The sequence below is a fragment of the Megascapheus bottae genome, chromosome 8, assembly GCF_031878675.1.
Source record: "Megascapheus bottae isolate mThoBot1 chromosome 8, mThoBot2.hap1, whole genome shotgun sequence".
Taxonomy (NCBI): domain Eukaryota; kingdom Metazoa; phylum Chordata; class Mammalia; order Rodentia; family Geomyidae; genus Megascapheus; species Megascapheus bottae.
The window spans coordinates 54,005,555-54,027,534 of NC_143516.1; the positions used below are offsets into that span (position 1 = coordinate 54,005,555).

The 21,980-nt window shown below is 45.1% G+C and overlaps 1 protein-coding gene across 2 annotated transcripts in view; it reads right to left on the reverse strand.

Moving 5' to 3' along the window:
- Nucleotides 1-21,980, reverse strand: part of Ankrd6 (ankyrin repeat domain 6) — a 131,900-nt gene that overhangs the window by 24,916 nt on the left and 85,004 nt on the right. For both annotated transcript variants that reach the window (XM_090338433.1, XM_090338432.1), the window contains exons 3-5: nt 7,506-7,604; nt 1,019-1,117; nt 378-476 (exon numbers count right to left, since the gene is read on the reverse strand). In XM_090338433.1, the coding sequence (XP_090194559.1) occupies nt 378-476; nt 1,019-1,117; nt 7,506-7,604 (297 nt within the window). The remainder of the gene's footprint in view (nt 1-377; nt 477-1,018; nt 1,118-7,505; nt 7,605-21,980) is intronic.

Consider the following 21,980-nt stretch of genomic DNA (forward strand, 5'->3'; position numbering starts at 1 on the left):
GTTAATTAATGGAAGATTCAAGTTTCATGGACTTTCCTGCCCAGGCTGGTTTCAAACCCTGATCTTCAGATCTCAGTCTCCTGAGTAACTAGGATTCCAAGTGTGAGCCACTGGTGCCTGGTAGAGACAGTAATTTGATGAAGGTTTCTGGCAGGAGTGTCTCTACACTGTTGGGAGGGCAAGGTCCTGGCCTAGACCATGATCTGCTTCTGCCCTTCTGTGTAAATGACCTTGGAAGTGGGCGGGTGGTCGAGCCCTGCCAGGCTCTACTCATCCTGCGCAGCACTTGCTCTGCTCACTGAGAGACAGAGACAGGCAGAGAGGCCCAAGGGCATTTTCACCTGGAGGGGCCACTTGCAGCACCTGCCCAGCCTCACCTTGTTCCTGGCAAGCACGTTGGCTCCGGCTTTAACAAGTAGCTTGGCTGACTGGCTGAAACCATGCCAGGAGGCTTCATGCAGGGCTGTATTTCCATCCTAAGGAGCACATAGGATAAAAGCACATTACTTAGGGTTGGGGTGTGGCTCAGGTAGTGGAACAGCCAGTGAGCAAATGCATCAGATATCATATTTGAGTCCCCTTCTCAGGAAAAAAGGAAGGAAGGAAGGAAGGAAGGAAGGAAAGAAGGAAGGAAGGAAGGAAGGAAGGAAGGAAGGAAAGAAGGAAGGAAGGAAGGAAGGAAGGAAGGAAGGGAGGGAGGGAGGGAGGGAGGGAGGAAAGAGAAGGAAGGAAGCTAGGAAGGAAAGAAAGAAGAAATGGAATTTAAAAAACCCCACATTACTTAAGGTCTGAATCATCTCCCTATAGTCAATTTGTTACAGAGGATTGCACAGTACACCACAGGCTCTCCTCAACTGGTTTTAAGGAAAGTTGAGTTGATTCTATCATGCTGAATTATGAGTGGTAAGACAGGAAGAGCATCCTGGGTACCCCAAAGTAACCAAAGGAATCCCCCAACTACCCTATGCCCCCCGATTCCTGATGTAGGGAACAAGCAGCCAGTACACCCCCGCATTACCTTGTCCTGTCTATCCAGGGCACAGCCTTCCTGAACGAGGGCCGAGATGATCTCTGTGTTTCCCACCACCGTGGCCCGGTGCAAGGCTGTCTGGTCCCCCTGTGAAGTGACACAGAGTCAGGAGCAGGAGGCAGTTCTCCCTGGCACCCCAATATCACCACCAGCACAGTTCCTCCACTCAGATACCAGGTTGCCCCCACAGAGCATGCTGGCTGCCTGCAGAAGGGACCAGGAGACAATGCACATGGCACACCAATGGCTTTCACAAACCCCAGGGGACTGAAAGTCAACAACAACCCTGAGCCTCAGAGATCAGTCTCAAAAACCAGGGCTGGGCCTGCGCCGGTCACCCAGGGTCAGAGGACTGCCATGTGAAGGAAGAATGTGTCTGGGAGCCAGGCTGTGCAGTGGAGCTGTGTGGAATGCCAGGGTCTTCATGTTCTGGCTTAGGGGTGATTGTTCTGCAGCTAGGCAATCAGTCAAACCCCTATGACAGGCCTATAATTTGCAATAGCCAAGAGCAAGGCAAGGGGTTGCGATTTCACCTGACTGCAGGACTGTGGCCTCTCTCTGGGTATTTGTCAGAAGCCTTGTCTGGGATTCGGAGGGGCAGTATGCTCGCTGATTTATGCTACAATCTAACCTCTTTTCTCTGAGAACACATTCCTTACACTGCCAACTGTATGATTTCTTGAGGCATCAAAGGGAACTTGACACTTGACCCTCAGTGCACTCCTGAACACTCCTGCAGGTAAGAAGGTTGGATTGTAGGGAAAGATTTTTAGACCTCTAAGCACATTTTTCCCTCTCACATGTACTCAGGTAGTTGAGGCAAATCAAGTGAAACGTGTAGTCCAGGTTTGAAAGGAGAGACTAGTGAGCAGTGTGGTGGAAAGAAAGGAACACAGGGCTAGGGGACCAGAGACCTCAGGTGTACATGGCCTGGAATCGAGGTTTACCTCTACTAGAGACTCGCCTGTCTGAGCCTCAGGGTCTTCCCCTGTAAGAAGTTGGGCTCATTCCTGTAACCTCAGCTGTCTGGGAGACAGATCAGGAGGATTGTGGTTCAAAGCCAAGCAGCGCAAAAAGTTAGTGAGATCTCATCTCAAGTAAAACAGTGGGCAGGCGACACCTATAATCCCAGCCACACAGGAGGTATAAATAAGATTATGGCCCAGGCAGGAAGTGAGACACTATCAGAAAAGTAACAAAAGCAAAACCCAGGCTGGGGATCTGGTCCAAGCGGTAGAGCATCTGCCTAGCATGAGGCCCTGAGTTTAAATCTCAGTCTCTCCCCCTCCCTTTTTCCCTCTCTCTCCCTCTCTCTGTCCCTCCCTCTCTCTCTCTCTCTGTCCCTCCCTCTCCCTCTCTCTGTCCCTCCCTCTCCCTCTCTCTGTCCCTCCCTCTCTCTCTCTCTGTCCCTCCCTCTCTCCCTGCCCCCCCCCACTTTTCTGTTTTAGAGTCTATGATTCAGTTGGTAAGTCTGATACAAAGACAATTTCCTGACAAAGCATGGACAAACAAAAGACACACTCCTGGCCATTGCTGGTTCTCATCCCAAGAGAGGCAAGAGAAACGTAAGACAGGTAACAAGCCGGGTACAGTGGCTCTCCACTATAAACCCATCTACTTGGGAAGTGAAGGTTAGAATTACAGCTGGAGGACAGCCCAGGCCAAATGTCAGCAAGATTGCATGTCAACCAATGAGCCACGTGTTAGCATGTGCTTTTTGTACTACTATGAAGGCCTTAGGTAGTAGGACTGGGGTCTGAGGTTAGCTGGGTCAAAATGAGAGACTACCTGAAAAAATAAAGCAAAAAAAAAAAAAAGGCTGAGAGCATGGTTCAAGTAATAGAACACCTGCCTGCCAAGTACATTGCTCCAAGTTCAAACCCCACTTCTGCCGAAGACAGATAACAGATTTTTTAAAAGACAGATATCTCAATAACTAAAAGTAACCTTAATAAAAGGCTAGTTTTACTTACTGACCTCCTAGGGTTTACAACAACCAATGCATGTTAAAGGCATTTAATTTAAAACAGGAGCCGTTCCGGGCACAGATGGTAGTGAAAGATGCACAGAGACAATGTACTTCAGGCCAATGAGCAGTACACTAAAATGATGAATTTGATAAATGCATTTGAACACAATAAAAATCCATGAATTCTTATTTTTAAAAGTTTGCTTTAAAAAACTAGTATTGGGACTTAAACTCAGGCCTTGAGTTCTCTTTCAGCTGTTTTGCTCACAGCCAGTATTCCAGCATCTAGTCCACTCTCTTCACTGATTCGAGTTTCACAGACTTTTCTGCCCAGGCTAGCACTGAACCTTGACATTCAGGTTTCAGCCTACTGATTAATTAGGATTATAGCACAAGCTTCCAATACCCAGTCAAATTGGTTTTCTTAAAATTATAAAGGTCTCCCTTTAAAATTTCACAGCAGGGCTAGGAGTATAACCTAAGGAAAGAGTGCTTACTTTGCATGCATGAAGCACTGGGTTTGATTCTTTGGTACCATATCCACAGAAAAAGCCAAAAGTAGTGTTATGGCTCAAGGTAGAATGCTAGCCTTGAGAAAGCTCAAGGACAGTACCCATGCCCCGAGTTCAAAGCCCCAGCTCTGGCAAAAAAAAAAAAAAATTCACAACAAGTGAAGTGATTTTTCTTTCTTTCTTATACTTTTAAATAGCTCTCAACTTTTTATATGTAACAGGTATCTTTGAGCATCAGGAAAAGCTAGTAGTAATTAGGTCTGAACAATAATAATATACCACGAATGGGACTGCCCGTGGCTCAGAATCTTCAGTCTCAGGGTATTGACAGACTTAGAAGACTCACAGAGTGATGGGGTCAGTAGGGTCGGCCCAATTTCTACACTGTACCAGGCTCCTGAGCACTGCCTCCTATTCTTTGGCCATCCGAGCCCTTCTCCCACCTCCAAAAAGCAGGCTGAGATGGGTCTCGATGGTCCACCTTCCAGGTCCTCTCTGCACTGCTTTCGGCTTTTGCACATCAGTGAACATATTATATACCTGTCACCAAATCATGTGTTTCTCCATGCTGGTTTATAGGGGACTGCTCTTCATGGTGACTTCTTTTCTCTGGGAACACATCCTTAGATTGTCAACTGTATCTCTCCTTGAGGCACTAAAGGGACATTGACTCCTCTAATTGCAGTGCTGTAGGCAAGCAGCTTGACACCTATAATCTTCACTACTCAGGAAGCTATGATCTAATGATCATGGTTCATAGCCAACCCGGGCAGGAAAGTCTCTGAGACTCTTATCTCCAATTCACCAAAAAAGCTAGGAGTTGTGTGATTCAAGTGACAGAGTGCCAGCTTGAGTAACAAAAAGCTACTGGTAGTACCTGGAGCCCAAGTTCAAGCTCCAGTACTGAAACAAAGTTATTTTTAAGTTACCAGCTGAGAAGGAAAAGCTCTGAGAGACAAATACAGGACAAAGGGCTGACTCAGATATTACCCTGAAACTGCTCTCCCTTGAACACAAGTCACACAGCTTAACATTTAAGACACTCAGCTGAATCAGTTAACTGTTCAGCACTCTTGGCTTCTTCAAAGTTAAAAGTTACTGTTGATTTTTTTTCTTTGAAACACACACACTGTGCTCTACTACATCTAATGAATGCAAGCAACCACAATTTCTACATCAATTCTGAAACTTTGAAGAGGGAATGCTGGGTAAAATACAGCTCTTGCACCAGCATTAATTTAGTGAGTATTTATTGTTACCTACTAAGCACAAGTGTCATGGTATCCAATTCTCAGACTATATTGCTCTACCTTGCCTGGCTCAAACTAGCTAGGCACCGTGGATGGGTCAGAATTAAAGTCATCAAAGCTCTGTGCTTTCACTCAAAGCTGTTTCCAACCTGTGTAACCCATTAACCTTAGGAAACTGGTCTGGGGCAGAGGGGTGGGAGGAGAAACACCTGTCTAAAAGGTTGGAACTAGGTCATTATGCAAGCTAAGTGCTTAGCATATAGCCCTGGCCAGTATTTGCTGAATGATTAATTACAGAATAAAGTGGGGGGGGATGCTACAGTGGGAAGCTGGAAGAGTCAAAAACCCTTACAATTTGGCTCTCTGATGTGGAACATGCTGACCTGTTTGCAAAGGAACAACCACTGTCTGCCCTCTCCTTTGCTAAGATATATCAGGCACTTACATTAAAGCTTTGGCTCAGCTCTACCATTAAAAAAAAAAAAAAAAAGCTTTGGAACTGCTGAGGTCTAAATCTTTGCTTTGAAAAGCTAGTATTGCAAAGCCAAGCTCCTGGAAGAAATCCCAGTTATTCTGGGATGGAGGGTACCCCTCTTTGGGGGACAAGCAGACATGCTATTAAGATAGATGCCCAAAGTAAGGTGCTGACTTCTCTCTGATCTTCTAGGGCTCTTCCCAGCCTTTCTTCTCTGGCTTCTCTATGTGAAGTTTTTTACTGTGGCCATAGTATCTTGGACTATTTGTGGAGTGGGAGCCAGATGATTGGTCATTGACCAAAGAAAGCATTAGAGTTGAGGAGACTGGCTTGAAGCAAGAGAGAATTTGCATATTCTAAAGAAACTGGTTTCTGTGGGTTGTAATTCATAATAGTCCCACTCTTGGCCACTGGTGGTCACTCTTCAACTAATTCTCAGTCCTTTCCATGCCAGAAAGATCACTATCTATAAAATGTGAAGTTTGGAGTAAATCCTTCATGACATTAACAGACTGTGTATGTGTGTGTACATGCAGGTATTGGCACTTGAGCTAAAGGCCTAGGCACTGTGACTCGAGGCTGGAGCTCTGCCACTTGAGCCGCAGATCCATTTCCATTTTTTACTGATTAATTTGAGATAAGAGTCTCAGGGACTCTTATCAGCCCAGGCTGGTTGGCTTTGAACTGTGATCCTCAGATTTTAGCCTCCTGAGTAGCTAAGATTACATATGTGAATCACTGATGCCCAGCTAATATTCTCTATTTCTACTCATCAATCAAGATAGCTTACTTCTAAAATGAATTTTTTCCAGGAGCGTCTTTAAAGAACATGAAACAATTTCTTCTTGGAGCCCTTGCATATATTTCAAGGCTGATCATCAACAGAAGCCAAGTACCAGACACTGAATATTCTACCTTAGCTATACTCATATGGGGTTTTACAGTGTTTGCTATTGTCTTTTCTTTTAATTTAAATGGGAGAAGCAAGGAATGTATTATCTAAATAAGACAAAAATGCAAGAAAATAATTCTAACAAACGAGAGAGAATATTCTTATCCCAAGCCAGAGAATGCTTGCTTTCTGCCCACCGGTTGTAGCAGCTTGGCTGTTTGTGACAATGTCAGTCTGTTTTGCCTGTGACCCTGCCCAAGAGAAAGAGCAGCAGTGCTAAGAAAGCACAGTGCTTCCTGTATGAGTACATGGGGCTGCTCAGAGCTCAGGACCTATGCAGGGGATGAGCTAGCAGGCCTGTCATTTTGGCCTTGCCACCGTGGCAAACCAGAGCTTTCATTAGAAGACCAGATGATCCCAATCTGTTTATGCCAAGAGCACAGGCCCCACCTTTCCTGTGGTCAACCTCTCTCCCCTGTTCCTATGTTTCCCTCCTGTCATTTAGGGAGATGATATGGCCTAGGAGTATAATGCTGGTTATACTGTAGGAAATATAGTAGTATGACCCAAGGTAAAAGAAAATGGGCTTACAGTGAAATCAGCATCTTCAGAAAATAACATCCTTGATGATCTTATGAGTTCAGATAAACCCATAAGTAACACTGGATGACCTTCTGCCTATGCAGAACACAGCACTATAGTCATTTCTTTGCACACACTGTTCTCACTTGGGAGCTTATTTGCCATTGCATAGAGGTACAAGGAAACCACACCCTTGCACCGCTGAAGGGTACCTGAAGCTTGGCTACCACTTGCTTTATTTGTTTCTCATTTGTGGGGCTTGAACTCAGGGCCTGGGCACTGCCCTGAGCTCTTTTGCTCAAAGCTAGAGCTCTACCACTTTTAGTCATAGCCCTACTTCTGGTTTTCTGGTAGTTAATTGTAGATAAGAGTTTCATGGACTCTCTTGCCCAGGCTGGCTTTTGAACCACAATCCTCCTATCTCAGCCTCCTGAGTAGAATTACAGGCATGAGCACTTGGGCTTGACTATCACTTTCTAGCCAGAGTTATGAAAGGTAAATCTGGAAGGTGTTACAGTGAGGGCAAACTCCCCAAGACTTTGTGGATCTCAGCCTCCTGAGCAGCTAGGATTACAAGCGTGAATCACGGGCACTCAGCTCAAACTTCTTATTTCTTCAGAAGAATTCTACCACACAGCTAGCAGGTATGGGGCATGAGTCTTTAATCTTAGCTTCTTGGTAGGTGGAAATTGGGCGATTATGGCTCAAGCCTAGCCAGGGTAAAAGAACAACATTTCTTTAGGCAGACAAGGTCCCGTGCAAGCCTCCTCAGAGAAAAGGATGGCTTCTACTCACGTCATCCTGCACATCAAGGTCACAGCCAGCCTTCAACAAGATCTGGACCACAGAGAGATGGCCCTTATTGGCAGCAAGATGCAGGGGAGTCCGGCCATGCTGTTAATGGAAAACAAACACTGAGTTCAGAACATGACAGCAAAACCAGCCTTGAAGGAGCACGAAGTTAGAGCAGCAGAGATTGTACAACCACGCTGAAGACATCCCTTCTCATCCCTCACACTGGCAGGCAGGTGTTGGCTCTGGCTATTGGCATTGTAATTGATGAACAAAATATGCTGGAGATGTCAAGATTTCCTTTAGTGTATAATTTCTCATCCTCAAACTAAGAAGTAAATGAGGTTCAATGTTGGTGGTTTCTCCCTTGGGGAGATCCACGTTCCAGGCTAATCTGGACAAAATGTTCACAAGAACTTATCTTCATAGAAAAAGCTGGCAGGGGGGCCAGGAGTTTGGCCTAGTGGTTAAAGTGCTTGCCTAGCATGTGTGAAGACCCGGGTTCAATTCCTTGGTACCACATACATAGAAAAAAGCTGGAAGTGGTGCTGAGGCTCAAGTGGTAGAGCTCTAGCCTTGAGAAAGTCCAAGGACAGTGCTCAGGCCCTGAGCTCAAGCCCAGGACTGGCAAAAAAAAAAAAAAAAAGAAAAAGCTGGCAGGGCACTGATAACTCATGCTTGTAATCCTAGATCACATCTCCAAACCAACAGAGGCAGGAAACTCTGTGGAACTCTTCTCTCCCATTAGCCACCAAAGACCCACAAGCAGACCTATGGCTCAAAATGGTTGAGAGCTAGCCTTGAGCAGAAAAATCTCAGGGACAGCTTCCCAACTCCGAGTTCAAGTCCTACAAGTAACCAAAAAGAAAAAAGAAAGTATCAGTACTGGGACTTAAACTTCGGGCCTGGGTACTGTCCCTTAAACTTTTTCCACTCAAGGTTGGCACTACACTACTTGAACCACAGCTTCACTGTGGTAGTTTTGGTAGTTAACTGGAGTCACATGGACTTTGCTGCATGGGCTGGCTTCAAATTGTGATCCTCAGACCTCAGCCTCCTGAGTAGTTAGGATTACACACCTGAGCACTGGCACCCATCCTTGAATTTGGTTATTCATTTTTCCCTGCCTTCCATTATGCCTTCACTTCTTATTTGTAGCCAGAGACTATAGAAACATTGATTTGCTCTCAAGCCTATTATTAATGGTATTAAACTATACCATGTCCTTTGGTGTTTTTCTTGTCCAGGGTGTGCTTTTTAGATCACAACACACACTACACGTGTCGTTCCAGTGTGCTGTCTGTTCCATTGATGGGACCAGCTGCTTCCTGAGGCTTGCCAGCCACATTCATGCACTTGGCCACTTAGTCCCCTGGCTATGTCACAGAGAGGACCAGGCCCCTACCTGCAGGAAGCACTCCTGTCACACCAACAGTGACTCGCATCAAAAAACAACACTCTGCAGAGGAAAGTAACTTCTGTCCAGAGCGCTGACCTTACCAACTCCCTCTTTCTCCACACTCTGCAGGAGGCACAAGAGTCCCTTTGCTTAGTGCGATGAAAGGCCTGAGCATGATTTAGCCAGAGCCCCGGCTACCTGAATAAGGGTCATGGATGCTTCCATCCTGCTCAGCATCTTAATAAAGGCCCAAAGGTGGGGTGGCTGGGGGTGTGACTCGGTAGAACACTAGCCGATGAGCCCAAGTGTCAGATACAGAGTTCAAATCCTGGTCTTGGATCCTAAAAAGAAAATGAAGACCCAAGGGCCTTTTATCAATACCCCACCAGGATGAAGCTAGTTATAATCTCACTTAAGCACCATTTTGAGGGAGAGGAAAAACAGAGATAACACACAAGGAAGGATCTTCATTTCTAGCCGGGACATTCTATCAAAGCAGCAGGAGGAGTCTGGAAAGAAAGAGGTCAGAGCGTACTTTAAAATTAGCATTCTTAATTAAGAACAAAGTTCATCCCAAGAAAGTGGGCTATAAAAAGCCTTCATTAAAAAAGGCCAGATCCAAGACGAGATAAAGTGTGACTTTTCTCTGTAGGAGAAGCTGCCTACCCTGGGCTCTTTAAATGCCCCTGGCTCATGAGGGCAGGGCCAGGACTTCCTCCATCTCGTCCTGGTCAAGGATTTACACCTTGACATTGCGGAACTGACTTTGGACTTTTGCAAAGATTCCTAAGGCATCTTGAATGGAGGGAGAGTTTATCCCAGGTGTGAGAGATGCGCATGTGCTAGCAAGGTGACAGTGTGTCAGACACAGTCTGGGGACAGACGCCACAGAAAGGCTGGGCACAGAACCATGGTCGGGGGCTGCTGGGGAAACATTCTCATTCACATCTTATTACTGATGGAGAAGCTAAATCCCTGGAAGGAGGGAAGTTTAGTTCGTGTAAACAGAGAAGGCTTTCTCTGCTAGGAACCAAATGTTCATACCCAGTGAATATTGGACCCCAGAGTTCATTCACATACTGAAGCCCTGACTGATCCCAGTGAATGGAGTCTGGAGATGGGGCCTTTGTGAAGTGATCCGTGAGCTCTCATCATGGGATTCGTGTCCTTCCTTAACATATGACGTTGAGTGTAGGGACTCCGGATACTGGGGAGGTGGAGATCAACATGGGCAAAAAACAAGACTCCAGGCTGAGCGCTGGTGCTCATACCTGTAATCCTAGCTACGCAGAAGGCTAAGATCTAAGGATGGTGGTTTGAAGCCAGCCTGGGCAGTAAGACTTTTATTCCCAATTAATCACAGAAAAAACTAGAAATAGGTGCGGGAGCATGGCCTAGTGGTGGAGTGCCTGCCTAGCAGCACAAAGACCCGGGTTCAATTCCTTGCTACCACCTATATAGAAAAAAAAAAAAAAGCCAGAAGTGGTGCTGTAGCTCAAATGGTAGTACGCTAGTCTTGAGCAAAAGGAGCTTAGGGATAGCACCCAAGTTCAAGCTCCAGGACTGGCAAAAAAAAAAAAAAAAAAAAAAAGAGAAAGAAAGAGGAGAGAAAGAGAAAGACTCCATCTCAATGGCAAGAGCTGGGTGTGGCAATGCATGTCTGTCACCCATCTAGGTACAAGGCCACAGGTAGGAGGACTGTGGTCTGAGGCAAGCCTCAAAAAAATCAAATCCATATCTGAAACATATCTTATGTTTTCCTGCCTAGCAAACACAAGGCCCTAAGTTCAATCCCCAGTACATGAAGAAAAGAAGGAAAAAGGAAGGAAGGTAAGAAAGAGAGAGAGCCTGCTGCCTCTCTTGTTTTCAGGCTTTTTGTTCTTTTCATCTACAAAGACCTCACCCAGTACACAGGGCCAGGCAAACAGGACCCCAGGTGGGGGCTGACTTATGAGGAAAGCTGAAGGCCTCTGAGTGCGAGTAGAAAAGGCCAAGGGATAGTGCCCAGGCAGAGTTCAAGTCCCAGTATGGGCATGAAAAGGGGAGGGAGAAACAAAGAAAGAGGAGGGAGGAGGAGAGAGGAGAGGGGGGAAGAAAGGAGGGAGGGAGGGAAGGAGGAAAAGAAAAAAAAGGAGAATTTGATCCTTGAGGCATCAGTGAATGAGTCATCTAAAGAATGAGACTGCTGTCATTTCCATGCTCCCAGGACTGGCCAGGAAGAAACGGGGTCAGGAGAAAAGAATATGTACTACGGAAGCAGAAGAAAAGATTTTTGAAGCATTGGTTTGCCCTTGGTTCTGTTACCCTCAAGGCTGGCTCAGCCTGACTCTCCACAGGCTCTGGTGGCACAGAAGAGAGAGGGAGTCATGAGTGAGTGATAGCAGTACTATCGCTTACTGGACATTTTTTTTTTTTGCATGTTTAGCACCATCTTAAACAGTATTACAAGCTGCAAGCACTGGATCTGCCTGTAATCTTAGCTACAAGGGAAACAGAGGTAGGGGGATCATGATTTAAGCCAGAAGTATGGATGTATGAAAGGAATAAAGAAAGAAGGGAGATGGGAGGAAAGGAGGGAGGGAGGGAAAGAAAAGAGAAAAGGGAGGAAAGAATGAAAGAGTGAAAAGAGAAGGTAAAAAAGGTGAGAACGAATAGAAAAGAAAAAAACGGATTGAGAGACTATCTCACTCATCATTTGGGCATGGTGAAGAGTGCCGGCTAGCCCTGCAGTGTGGAGAAGCACAAAGAGGAGGATCCGGCCAGGAGGGGTTGGACGTAGAGACTATCTCAGAAACAATCACTGCAAGCTGGGCCGCTGGCTCTCGCCTGTAATCCTAGCTACTCAGGAGGCTGAGATCTGAGGATCAAGGTTCAAAGCCAACCCAGACACACACAAAAGAACCCAAGACTCTTATCTCCAATTAACCACTAGAAAATGGCAAGTAGGGCTTGGCTCAAGGGTAGGGCAGTAGCCTTAAGTTGAAGAGCTCACGGACAACACCCAGGCCCAGAGTTCAAGCCCCATGACCCCCACACATGAAAATAATAATCACTGCAATCAATGTGTGAGAAGTATTGCACTTACTACCTAATGAATGTAACTGTAACCCCTCTATACATTATCCCAACGATTAAAAAATAATAATGATCACTGCAATCGCAGAATGGTTTAAGTGTTAGAGAACTTGTCTGCTAAGTGGGTTCAAGTGCGGTCAATAAAGAAAACCAAGAGTCTCACATGTGTTAATTTATTCAACCCTCCTAAGCATCCCATGAAGTGGATATGATATTGTGAAGCCCATCTTACAGATGAGAAGACTGAGGTCTCAAGAGACTGGGTCATGTATTTCTAGCCATAGGGACTCACTCATTAAGTTGACTGACTCTGGCTCTCATGCTCTTTCCTATCTCATGCTGCACTGGTGAGAAGAATGTACTTGGGGAGAATGTCCTGATCTCACAGGCTGCCAAGTTCTTTAGTACTGAGCCTTAGCCCAGACATGGACCCCCTAGGGTTTCACAGAAGTAACTTTGTTTCCTTAGAACCTCAGGGATGATTAGAGGCTTTCCTGTGTGTGAGTGAGTGTGTGTGTGTGTGTGTGTGTGCATGTGTGTGTGTGCACGCGCAAGCCAACCTGAAGCTTGAACTCAGGGCCAGGGTGCTGTTGAGCCTTTGGTGTTCAAGGCTAGCATTCTACCATTTGAGCCACAGCTCCACTTGTTTTTTGAGTAGTTTATTAGAGCCGAGTCTCACATCTGGGAGTGTGGCCTAGTGGTAGTGTGCTTGCCTAGCATACAGGAAGCCCCGGATTCGATTCCTTGTTACCACATACACAGGAAAAGCCATAAATACTGCTGTGGCTCAAATGGTAGAGCGCTACCTTTGAGAAAGCCCAAGGACAATGCCCAGACCCTAAGTGCAAGCCCCATGACCTACCAAAAAAAAAAAAGTGTCTTAGACTTTCCTGCCTAGACTGGCTTCAAATCTTGATCCTGGGATGTCAGCTTCCTAAGTAGCTAGGATTATACCAGTAGCCAGTAAGCAGAGTTTTCTATTTTTCTGCATTCCTAACTCACCTGGGAGGTTGGTCTGTCCATCTATCTATGCTACTACCTGAGCCCTTCCTTCAGTCATGGGGATTGAACTCAGTGCTTGGGCTCTGTCCTTGAGCTCTTTTACTCAAGGCTAGTGCTCTACCACTTTGAACCACAGCACCACTTCCAGTTTTCTGCTGGTTAATTGGAGGTAAGACCTCAAGGACTCTCTTGCCCTGGCTAGCTTCAAACCATAATCTTCAGATCTCAGCCTCTTAAGCAGCTAGGATACATGCATGAGCCACCCGTACCCAGCTCCAGATGCCATTGTGTTTTCATTTAATTGAATTGTAAAGGTGATGTACAGAGGGTTACAGTTACATAAGTACAACAATGAATACCTTTCTTTTCAAACAGTGTTACCCCCTTCCTCATTGTCTCCTGCTTTTCCTATTCCCTGCCCCCCCCGCCCCAAGTTATACAATTCATTTCCAATATAATGTCTTGTGGCTATCACTGTTGTGTTGGTTCACCCTCTGTCTCACCATGCCCCTTGTACCAGTTTTTGTGTAATTACTTCCCACACTCAGGTTGAGGACACAGGATGCCTTGAGGAGGAACTAGGATAACAGTCCCCTCTGCGCCCCACCCCCCGCCCGCTTCCAAACAGTGGTCCTCAAGCCAAACCTGCCGAGCTGGGCATGTCCAAGCAAGAGCTACATTCCTCACCATGTTCTCCCCTCCCTGTCAAAGCAAAACACCTCAAGTTCTATACACTGAAACCCAGAGCACTGCCCTTCCTCACCTTCAAGTAGTGCCTAGACAAAAGAACATGGATACAATTTTGGCAATGAGGAGAAAAGCATCTTACTTCCACAACCCAGCCCAATTATTGTTTTGTTTTACCAGTCCTGGGGCTTGAACTCAGGGCCTCGGTGCTGGCCTCAGAGCTTCTTTGTGTTCAAGGCTAGTGCTCTTCCTCTTGAGCCACAGGGCCACTTCTGGTTTTCTGAGTAGTTTATTGGAAATAAAAATCTCACTGACTCTCTGCGCCTGGCTTGAACTAGTGCCTTCTTGAACCCCTTTTCAGGACATCTCTCACATTGATGCTTTGAAGAGTTAGATTCATAGGTCACACAAACCACCTTGTTTTTTTACATGCCTTAAGCCCGTCAGTTTGGTTTTGGTTTTTGCAGAACTGAGGTTTAACTCTGGGCTTCATGTTCTACCACTTGAGCCATCTTTTCAGCTCCGGTTATTTAATTTTATTTGCTGGGGGCCAGCCTGGACCTAAACTCTAATTCCCAGACATGAACTACTGTGCTCAGCTATAACCTTTGTGCCCCTAGGCTGGCCTCCCCCTCCCCCTCCCCCTCCCTCCTATGCAGCCAGAATTATAGGCATGAGGAACCAGCACTGGAAAGTCAGTCGTCCTTTAACTTTTCTGGGCAGCAGAACAACCTGGAGGGCTTGAAACATAGAATACTCCCCTCCCCCTCCCCCCAGTTTGATTCAATAACTCTCCCTTCAAGTACAGAAATTTGCATTGCTAACAAGTTCCTGAGAAGCAGGCACTTCTGGCCTGTTTCAACATTTTGGGAACCAATGACCTAAACCACTGGTTTTTAATCTATCACATCTTAAGAATATTTATCACAAGAAGCCCCACTCAAAGAATACAAACAAGCTATCCTCAAACTTCATCCCTCAAGTTTTAGATTCCATCAGTGCAGGGTGAGGTCCTGAGGAGGTAATGGGAAGGTTCCCAGTGATGCCAGCACACAGAGGAGGTGATGAACCACTGCTGTGGCTCCCTTAATGCTGCAGGGTCTTCGGCCAGCCCAGTGAAGAGGAGGCAGCAGCCCCTGTCCAATCAGGGAGGCAGAGGCTCTCTCCAGTGGTTCACTTCTAGGGAAACAGCGAATAGGGCCTTGAGATGTTGCCAAGCAACAACCACAGAAACGCAGCCCACTGTCAGCAGTTCTGGGGTTAATGGCCTGGAATGGCTTTGTTCAGGCAGGCTGAGTCCTGTGGAAAGGACTCCTTAATGGGACATCAGAGAGTCTCCTGTGCCAACAGGCGGGCATAAATTACACTAACAGGTGCTCAAGAAGGGTGTGCATAGAACAAAATGGTCTCTGCTACTTTGAAGAGGCCCACCCTGCTTAGTAAAGAGTGAGAGGAGGGCCCTGTCCAAAACATTCCAGGAGGAAGATTCCTGATAAGACAGCAATCTCTGTGGGGTGAAGGTGACAGGGAACCTAAATGAAAACAACCCTTGAAAGGAACTGGAGATGGTTTATTTTGTAGCATGTGCTGGGATACAGGCTCCTTGTAGAGATCTCCTTGGGAGAGCCAGGTGCCAGGGAGTGGGGCTAGTGGACATTTGAGACATACAGCTTACAAAAACAGGCCAGGATCACAATGGGCCCTCCCCAGCCTCCAGGGGTCCTGGGAGTCAGGCCAGGTCACAGCTCCTCCTGTTTGCTTAGTATCTCAATTCCTCCTTGCTATGTGCCAGGCCTTTCACATCAACAGTGTCTGCCCCCATGACAAGTCTAACAGAGCAAAGCTAGACTAATGGCGCTGGCTATTTCCTAGTCATTCCCATTCAATCATTCTTATGTTACAGAGATGTAGGCAGAAGCCAAGGGAATAGAAGAATGGAGAGACTCTCAAGGAAGAGGGGGCCAGGGGAGGTTGAATAAAGGGGGTAGAGATGCATCAGCTTAAAGAAATAAAGGAATATAGCCATTTTCATTAGGGGAATGTTATGAAGAGAATAAATTAGGTTAGTGTAATACTTTCATAATAACAAAGATTTTTTTTCTGGAGATCAGGAGGAATGCAATAGAGAAGGTCACACAGTCTCTCTTTCTCTCATTCTCCCCTCTCTTCTTTCTCTCTCACTTTTTGTGCCAGTCCTGGAGCTTGAATTCAAGTTGTCCCTGAGCTTTTGTGTTCAAGGCTAGAGTTCTTTCACCTGAGACAGATCTACTTACAGTTTTTTTTGGTGGGGGTGGGGGGATTGGGACGTTTAATTGGAGACAGGAGTCTCAGACTTTTCTGCCTGGAATGGCTTGGAACCACAATCCTCAGATCTCAGCTTCCTGAGCAGCCAGAACTACAGGCATGAGCCACTGGCGCCTGGCACACAGGGGATCAGGTGAGCAATGTATCTTTTGACGTGATCAATGTGTCTCTATGTTATCTGAAGCATTAAACAAAGAGGTAAGAAAGCTGTAAGGTGAGTCAAGTGAGTGTGGCCCACATTTTAGAAACATCTCTTGAGAACTCAACTTGAATAAGGACAGTAAGGGTAATAAAGTAAATAAAGTTTTCAAGCTGTCTTCAATCCATGATCCTCCAGTTTCAGCCTCTTGAGTAGCTAGGCATTCAGGCGTGAGCTACCAGCACCCAGCCTCCCTCTTAGGACAGCAAGACTTAATCAAAAGCTAAGGGTGGCGATGGCCAGGAATAATGTATATTTGCATCAGAAAACTTTATAGTTCTTCTTAGATGTATGATTCAATAAAGACAAAGTTAAGGAGACATTCAGAAGAGAATGGGAAAGAAAAACCATTTGGGATCAAAGGAAAAGAAGAGACTTAAAACTTGACATTTCCAGATAACTCACGAGCAGCATGCTCAGGTGGCTCATTCTTGTAGCTCAAGATTCAAAGCTGGTTTGGGCAGGAAAGCCCATGAGGTTCTGAACTAATCAACCACCAAAAAGCCAGAAATAGAGATGTGGCTCAAGTGGTCGAGTACCAGTCTTGAGTAAAAAAATCTAAGGGACAGTATCCAGGCCTTCAGTTCAAGGCCCAGAACTAGCACAAAATAAGTAAACAAAAATAAGTAACAAAAACTCATGGTCTGGGCTAGAAATATGGCTTAGTGGTAGAGTAGTTTACCTATCATGCATTAAGCTCTAGGTTCGATTCCTCAGTACCAAATAAACAGACAAAGCTGGAAGTGGTACTGTGGCTCAAGTGGTAGAGCATCTGCCCAGGGCCAGAGTTCAAGCCCCAGGACTGCCAAAAAAAGAAGAAAATCAACTTCAAGGGTAGGAAACCAATTTTCTACTGAGGTTCATTTTGTTATTAATATCATTTGTGGGCCACACAAAGTTTTCATCTTAAAAATTAGCCAGGCCAGGTGCTAGTGGCTCACACCCAAAATCCTAGCTACTCAGGAGGCTGTATCTGAGGATTGTGGAATGAAGCATGCCCAGGCAGGAAAGTCTATGAGTCTCTTATCTATAATTAATCACACATACACACACACACACAAAAGCCAGAAGTGGAGCTGACTCAAATGATAGAGTGCCAACTTGGAGCAAAAAAAGCTCAGAGACAGCATCTAAGTCCTGAGTTCAAGCCCCAGGACCAGCACACACTAGCCTGCTATATATTTGTATAATTTTTTTGCCAGTCCTGGGGCTTGAGCCACAGCTCTACTTCTGACTTATATAGAGCTACAAATCCCATCATACTTCATGCACCTTTCCTGCTAACAAGCAAGTACCTCATGCCTTGCCATTTCCCACTGTCCTTTTCCATTATAACCATTTTTTTCCAGTTCTGGGACTTGAAGGGCTTGAGCACTTTCCTTGAGCTTTTTCAGGGCTAGAGCGCTACCACTTGAACCACTGCACCACTTCTGGCTTTTGCTGTGTATGTGATACTGAGGAATTGAACTTGGATCTTTGAGCATGCTTGGCAATCACTCTACCATTAGGCCAAACTCCTGGCCCCTATCTTAATCATTTTTAAGTGTAAAATTAATTGGCATTGAGTAAATTCATGATGTTTTACAATCTCAACAACCACTCATCTGTAGAATTTTATTATTAACTATCTTTTCATTCTTTTTCTTGTCTTATTGTAGTGGCTAGAATTTCTAGAACTACAGTGAATGAGAGTGGTAAGAGCACATATCCCTGCCTGGCTCCTTAGCTTAGCAGAAAAACATCCAGTCTTTCACCACTAAGTAGGATATGAACTGTAGAGTTTTGTAGATGCTCTTTACCATGTTGAATAAGTTCTCTGTTTCTAGTTTGCTCTAAGTTCTTATCACAAATGGGTGACAAATTTTATCAAATGCTTTTTCTACATTTGCTGACATGATCAGTAGTTCCTTGGTATCTATGAAAAGTTAGATACCAAAATCTAGAGATGTCTCTGATGTAAAATGGTATTAAGGTTTTACATATAATCTACCCACACACCCTTTACATTGTCAATCATCTCTAGCTGAGTTATAGTATGCCATATAATGCAATTATAACAGTTGTCACATTTTGTTTAGAGAGAAATGACAAGAAAATCATGTTCAGTACAGACATAATTCTTCTAAATGTTTTCTATGCTCCATTCTACATATATATACTATTTTTTGAAATGAACAGGACTTGGGGCCAGGAGTGTGGTCCAGGAGTGTGGAACTAACAAAAAAATGAACAGGGCTGGAGACATGGCACAAATAGTACAGTGCCTGCCTAGCAAGCATGAGGACCTAAAATCAAACCATAGTACACCAAAAATAAATGAATTAAGTGAAACTTATTTATGGCTTCTGATTCTAAATCTCATTTATGAAGATAACTTCTAGGCCCCAAAAGGTTTTTTTGAATACACACATACACACTTTGCCTATCCTGGAGCGTGGACTCAGGGCCTGGGCACTACTCCTTGAGCTTTCTCAAGGCTAGAGCTCTACCACTTGAGCCACAATACCCTTCCCAGCTTTTTTTGTGTATGTGGTACCAAAGAATCGAACCCAGAGCTTTGTACATGCTAGGCAAGCACTCTTACCATTAGGCTACACTTCTGGCCCCTGGAATATTTTTTTTATCTCAAGTTAGTTGAATCCAGATGTGGAATTGGGGAATAGTGAGGGCAATCCTTATCTTTTTTGTTTAGTCCACTTTTTCTGTACATTGTCCACAAGCCACACAACCCGCAGAACACATCACACCCAGGGCAGAGACATTTATTTCTTGTTGCTAAACTGGTTACCAGTTTCAATGATGAAATTTAGAATATCATGAGTTCATGCTACTGTATAAAGAGTACCATGACTTCCAGATGTGTAACCACTGGCACAGCCCAATGTCCCAGAGACAGCATTTGTCCTAGCCCTCCCTCCCAAGACTTTCAAACCTTGGAAGTAGCTGCAGTTCCCCGTGGTTCTCCCTCTGGATGCTGCATCCCAGACCAGTCAGCTCAGAGCCTTTGAATGCATGTCTGGGGTCTGGGTGGGAAGTTTTATAGTTTTTTTTTGGCTTTCTAAGAGATCCCACCTGCAGTCAATACTGAGAACTGCTGATCCAAAGGAGCCCCAAGAAGATGGGATCCTTTGTGGACAACAGAGTCCAGGAGAGAAATGGTCATCACACTCCTCAGAGCTACAAAGTTCTTTCTTCAAGCTTGATTGCATGGCACTAATGTATACCGTGTAGGTTGCATCATTCCACCTTCAGAACACATCAGCTAGGTGTTGGGATAGCAACTTGGCACAAGGCTCAAGGAGGCTGTGAACCTACCAAGGTCATTGTGATCCACTGTCTCTCTTAAGTAAGAAGAATGGAAGATTTTTAAGTGGATGGTAAATGCATAGAGACAGCATGGCATGGTGGCTACCTGGGGCCTTGAGGAAAGGACAGGGGGAGCGTTAGTATCTAGGATACCAGCTACCTATGATAGTATCTATAATACTATGATAGCTAACATGTTCAAAGTGTTAAAGAGCTTGGGAAGATGAAAACATTTCTGGAGATGGACAACTACCTAATAATGTGAATGTACTTAATGCCACTAAAATGTGCAGTAATTATGATTCAGATAAGCCATTGGTTGGGTACATTGCATCACAGTTTAAAATTAAAACTAAGCCAGACACTGATGGGTGAGGCCTGTGATCTCAGCTACTTTGGGAGCTGAGATAGGAAGGTTGCAGTCAAAACTGGGGAAGAAGATTTGTTGAGACTCTTACCTCCAATTAGCTACCAGAAAACCAAAAGTGGCACTGTGGCTCTAGCCTTGAGCACAAAAGCTCAGTGACAGCACCCAGGCCCTGGATTCAAGCCCCATAACCAACAACAAAAACTAAAACTAAAGATGGGTGAGGAGGCGTATTTGATCAAGTACTTATACACAAATATGAAAATATCACAGTTATACATGCTAATTTAAAAAAAGGGGAAAGAAAACAAATGTAAAGAGAGATGACCAAGGACTCCTTCACAGATAGTGAGCTTTTGGGCTGTCCCTGAGCCTTTCACTATGTCTGCCTTGCTGAACAATTCTGTGCATTGTCAATCACCAAAGGTGATGCTAAGGGAAGATTCAGTAGATTTGGCCAGATGTGGGATTCCAGATGTGAGATTACCCACCACTCCCATCCATTCAACACTCCCTCTGATCACTAGACAGCTGGCCCTGGAACACAACCCAAAGAAAGTGCCATGGGACCCAGGCTGAAGTGAAGGGGAAATGGCCAAGCAGAGATCACATGAGTGCAGTAGTTCCTGGAGAGGCTAGTAAGGTGTGTTCAAATGGAGAAGAGGAGGAAGGTAGAAGCAATCAGAAAGAGCCAGTGTAAAGTTGCACTGGTCATAGTGGTTTTGTTTTTCCTTTTTCTTCTTTGTGTGTGTGTACTGGGTCTTGAATTCAGGGCTCATGTACTTGCTTGGCTTTTTCTGTCAATATTGGTGTCTACCTCTTGAGCCACAGCTCTACTTCTGGCTTTTTGATGCTTAATTGGAGATAAAAGTCTCTCAGATTTGTCTGTCTGGAGTTGGCTTTGAATCATGACCCTTTCAGATCTCAGCCTCCTGAGGAGCTAGGATTATGGGTATGAACCACCAGCACCTGGCTGGTTTACACACACATTAACAGACCCCTCACACATGGCTGAAGAAGTATAAGTTGGCACCCCTTCTATGCAGAGTATTTTTTTTTGCCAGTCCTGGGCTTGAGCTCAGGGCCTGAGCACTGTCCTTGGACTTCCTCAAGGCTAGAGCTCTACCACTTGAGCCTCAGCAACACTTCCGTTTTTTTTTTTTTATATGTGATACCGAGGAATCGAACCCGGGTCTTCATGCATGCTAGGCAAGCACTTTAGCCACTAGGCCAAACTCCTAGCCATATGCAGAGTATTTTGGCACTAGCTGTCAACATAAGAGGAAACGTGCACAGGTACATGCATGCATGCACACGCACACACACACACACACACACATGCACACACTCAGACCCGGCACTGCCATTTGGGGAAATTCATTGCACAAATATATCTCACTGTGCAGTAGGGTCTCAGAACAGCATAATTTGTAAAAGCATTACATTAACATAACCTCAATGTCCATCAAAAGAGGATCAGAAAAACCAGTAATGATGGAACCATACACTATTGAGTAGAACAAAGAAATGTGTGAGAATCCTAGAATTTGTGTTGACAAGGAGAAACATCTGGTTACATGTCTATGCATGCACTGTCTCCAGGAAAACTGAAGAGGTAGCAGAAGCTGCTTTTGGCAAGGAAATTACTGGAGTGGAGAGACCACAGAGGAATGTCAAATCCTTCCTACTTCTGATTAGAACCCTTGTTTCATCACAGAATTCAAGTACCAATCTTTTTGAATAAATGCATGCAGTCATTAGAAGATACATGCTGCACACTCTCAAGTGAAAGCGTTCATATGGCCAACAACTTGAATGGCCAACAATTTGAATTCTGCTTTCCTACCGGGCACCTCTTGGGGACGAAAAGCCTAAATCAACCAAGCAGCAGAGGTGCTCTGGCATACACCTCTGTTTCCCACGCCCTGGCCTGTACTCCCAGGGTCCACTCAGAATGGAAAAACAGTGTGGCCCTGTAATAGGGAGCATTTAATTTTTGAGGATTTTTGTTTTAGGGATTTTCATTCTAGAAATCTACCCAGTTTAAAAGATGTATACAAGTATATCCACTGTAGAACATATAACAGTAAGCAATGCAAACTGATAGGCAACCTAACTGCCCAGCAGTGACTGGATAAA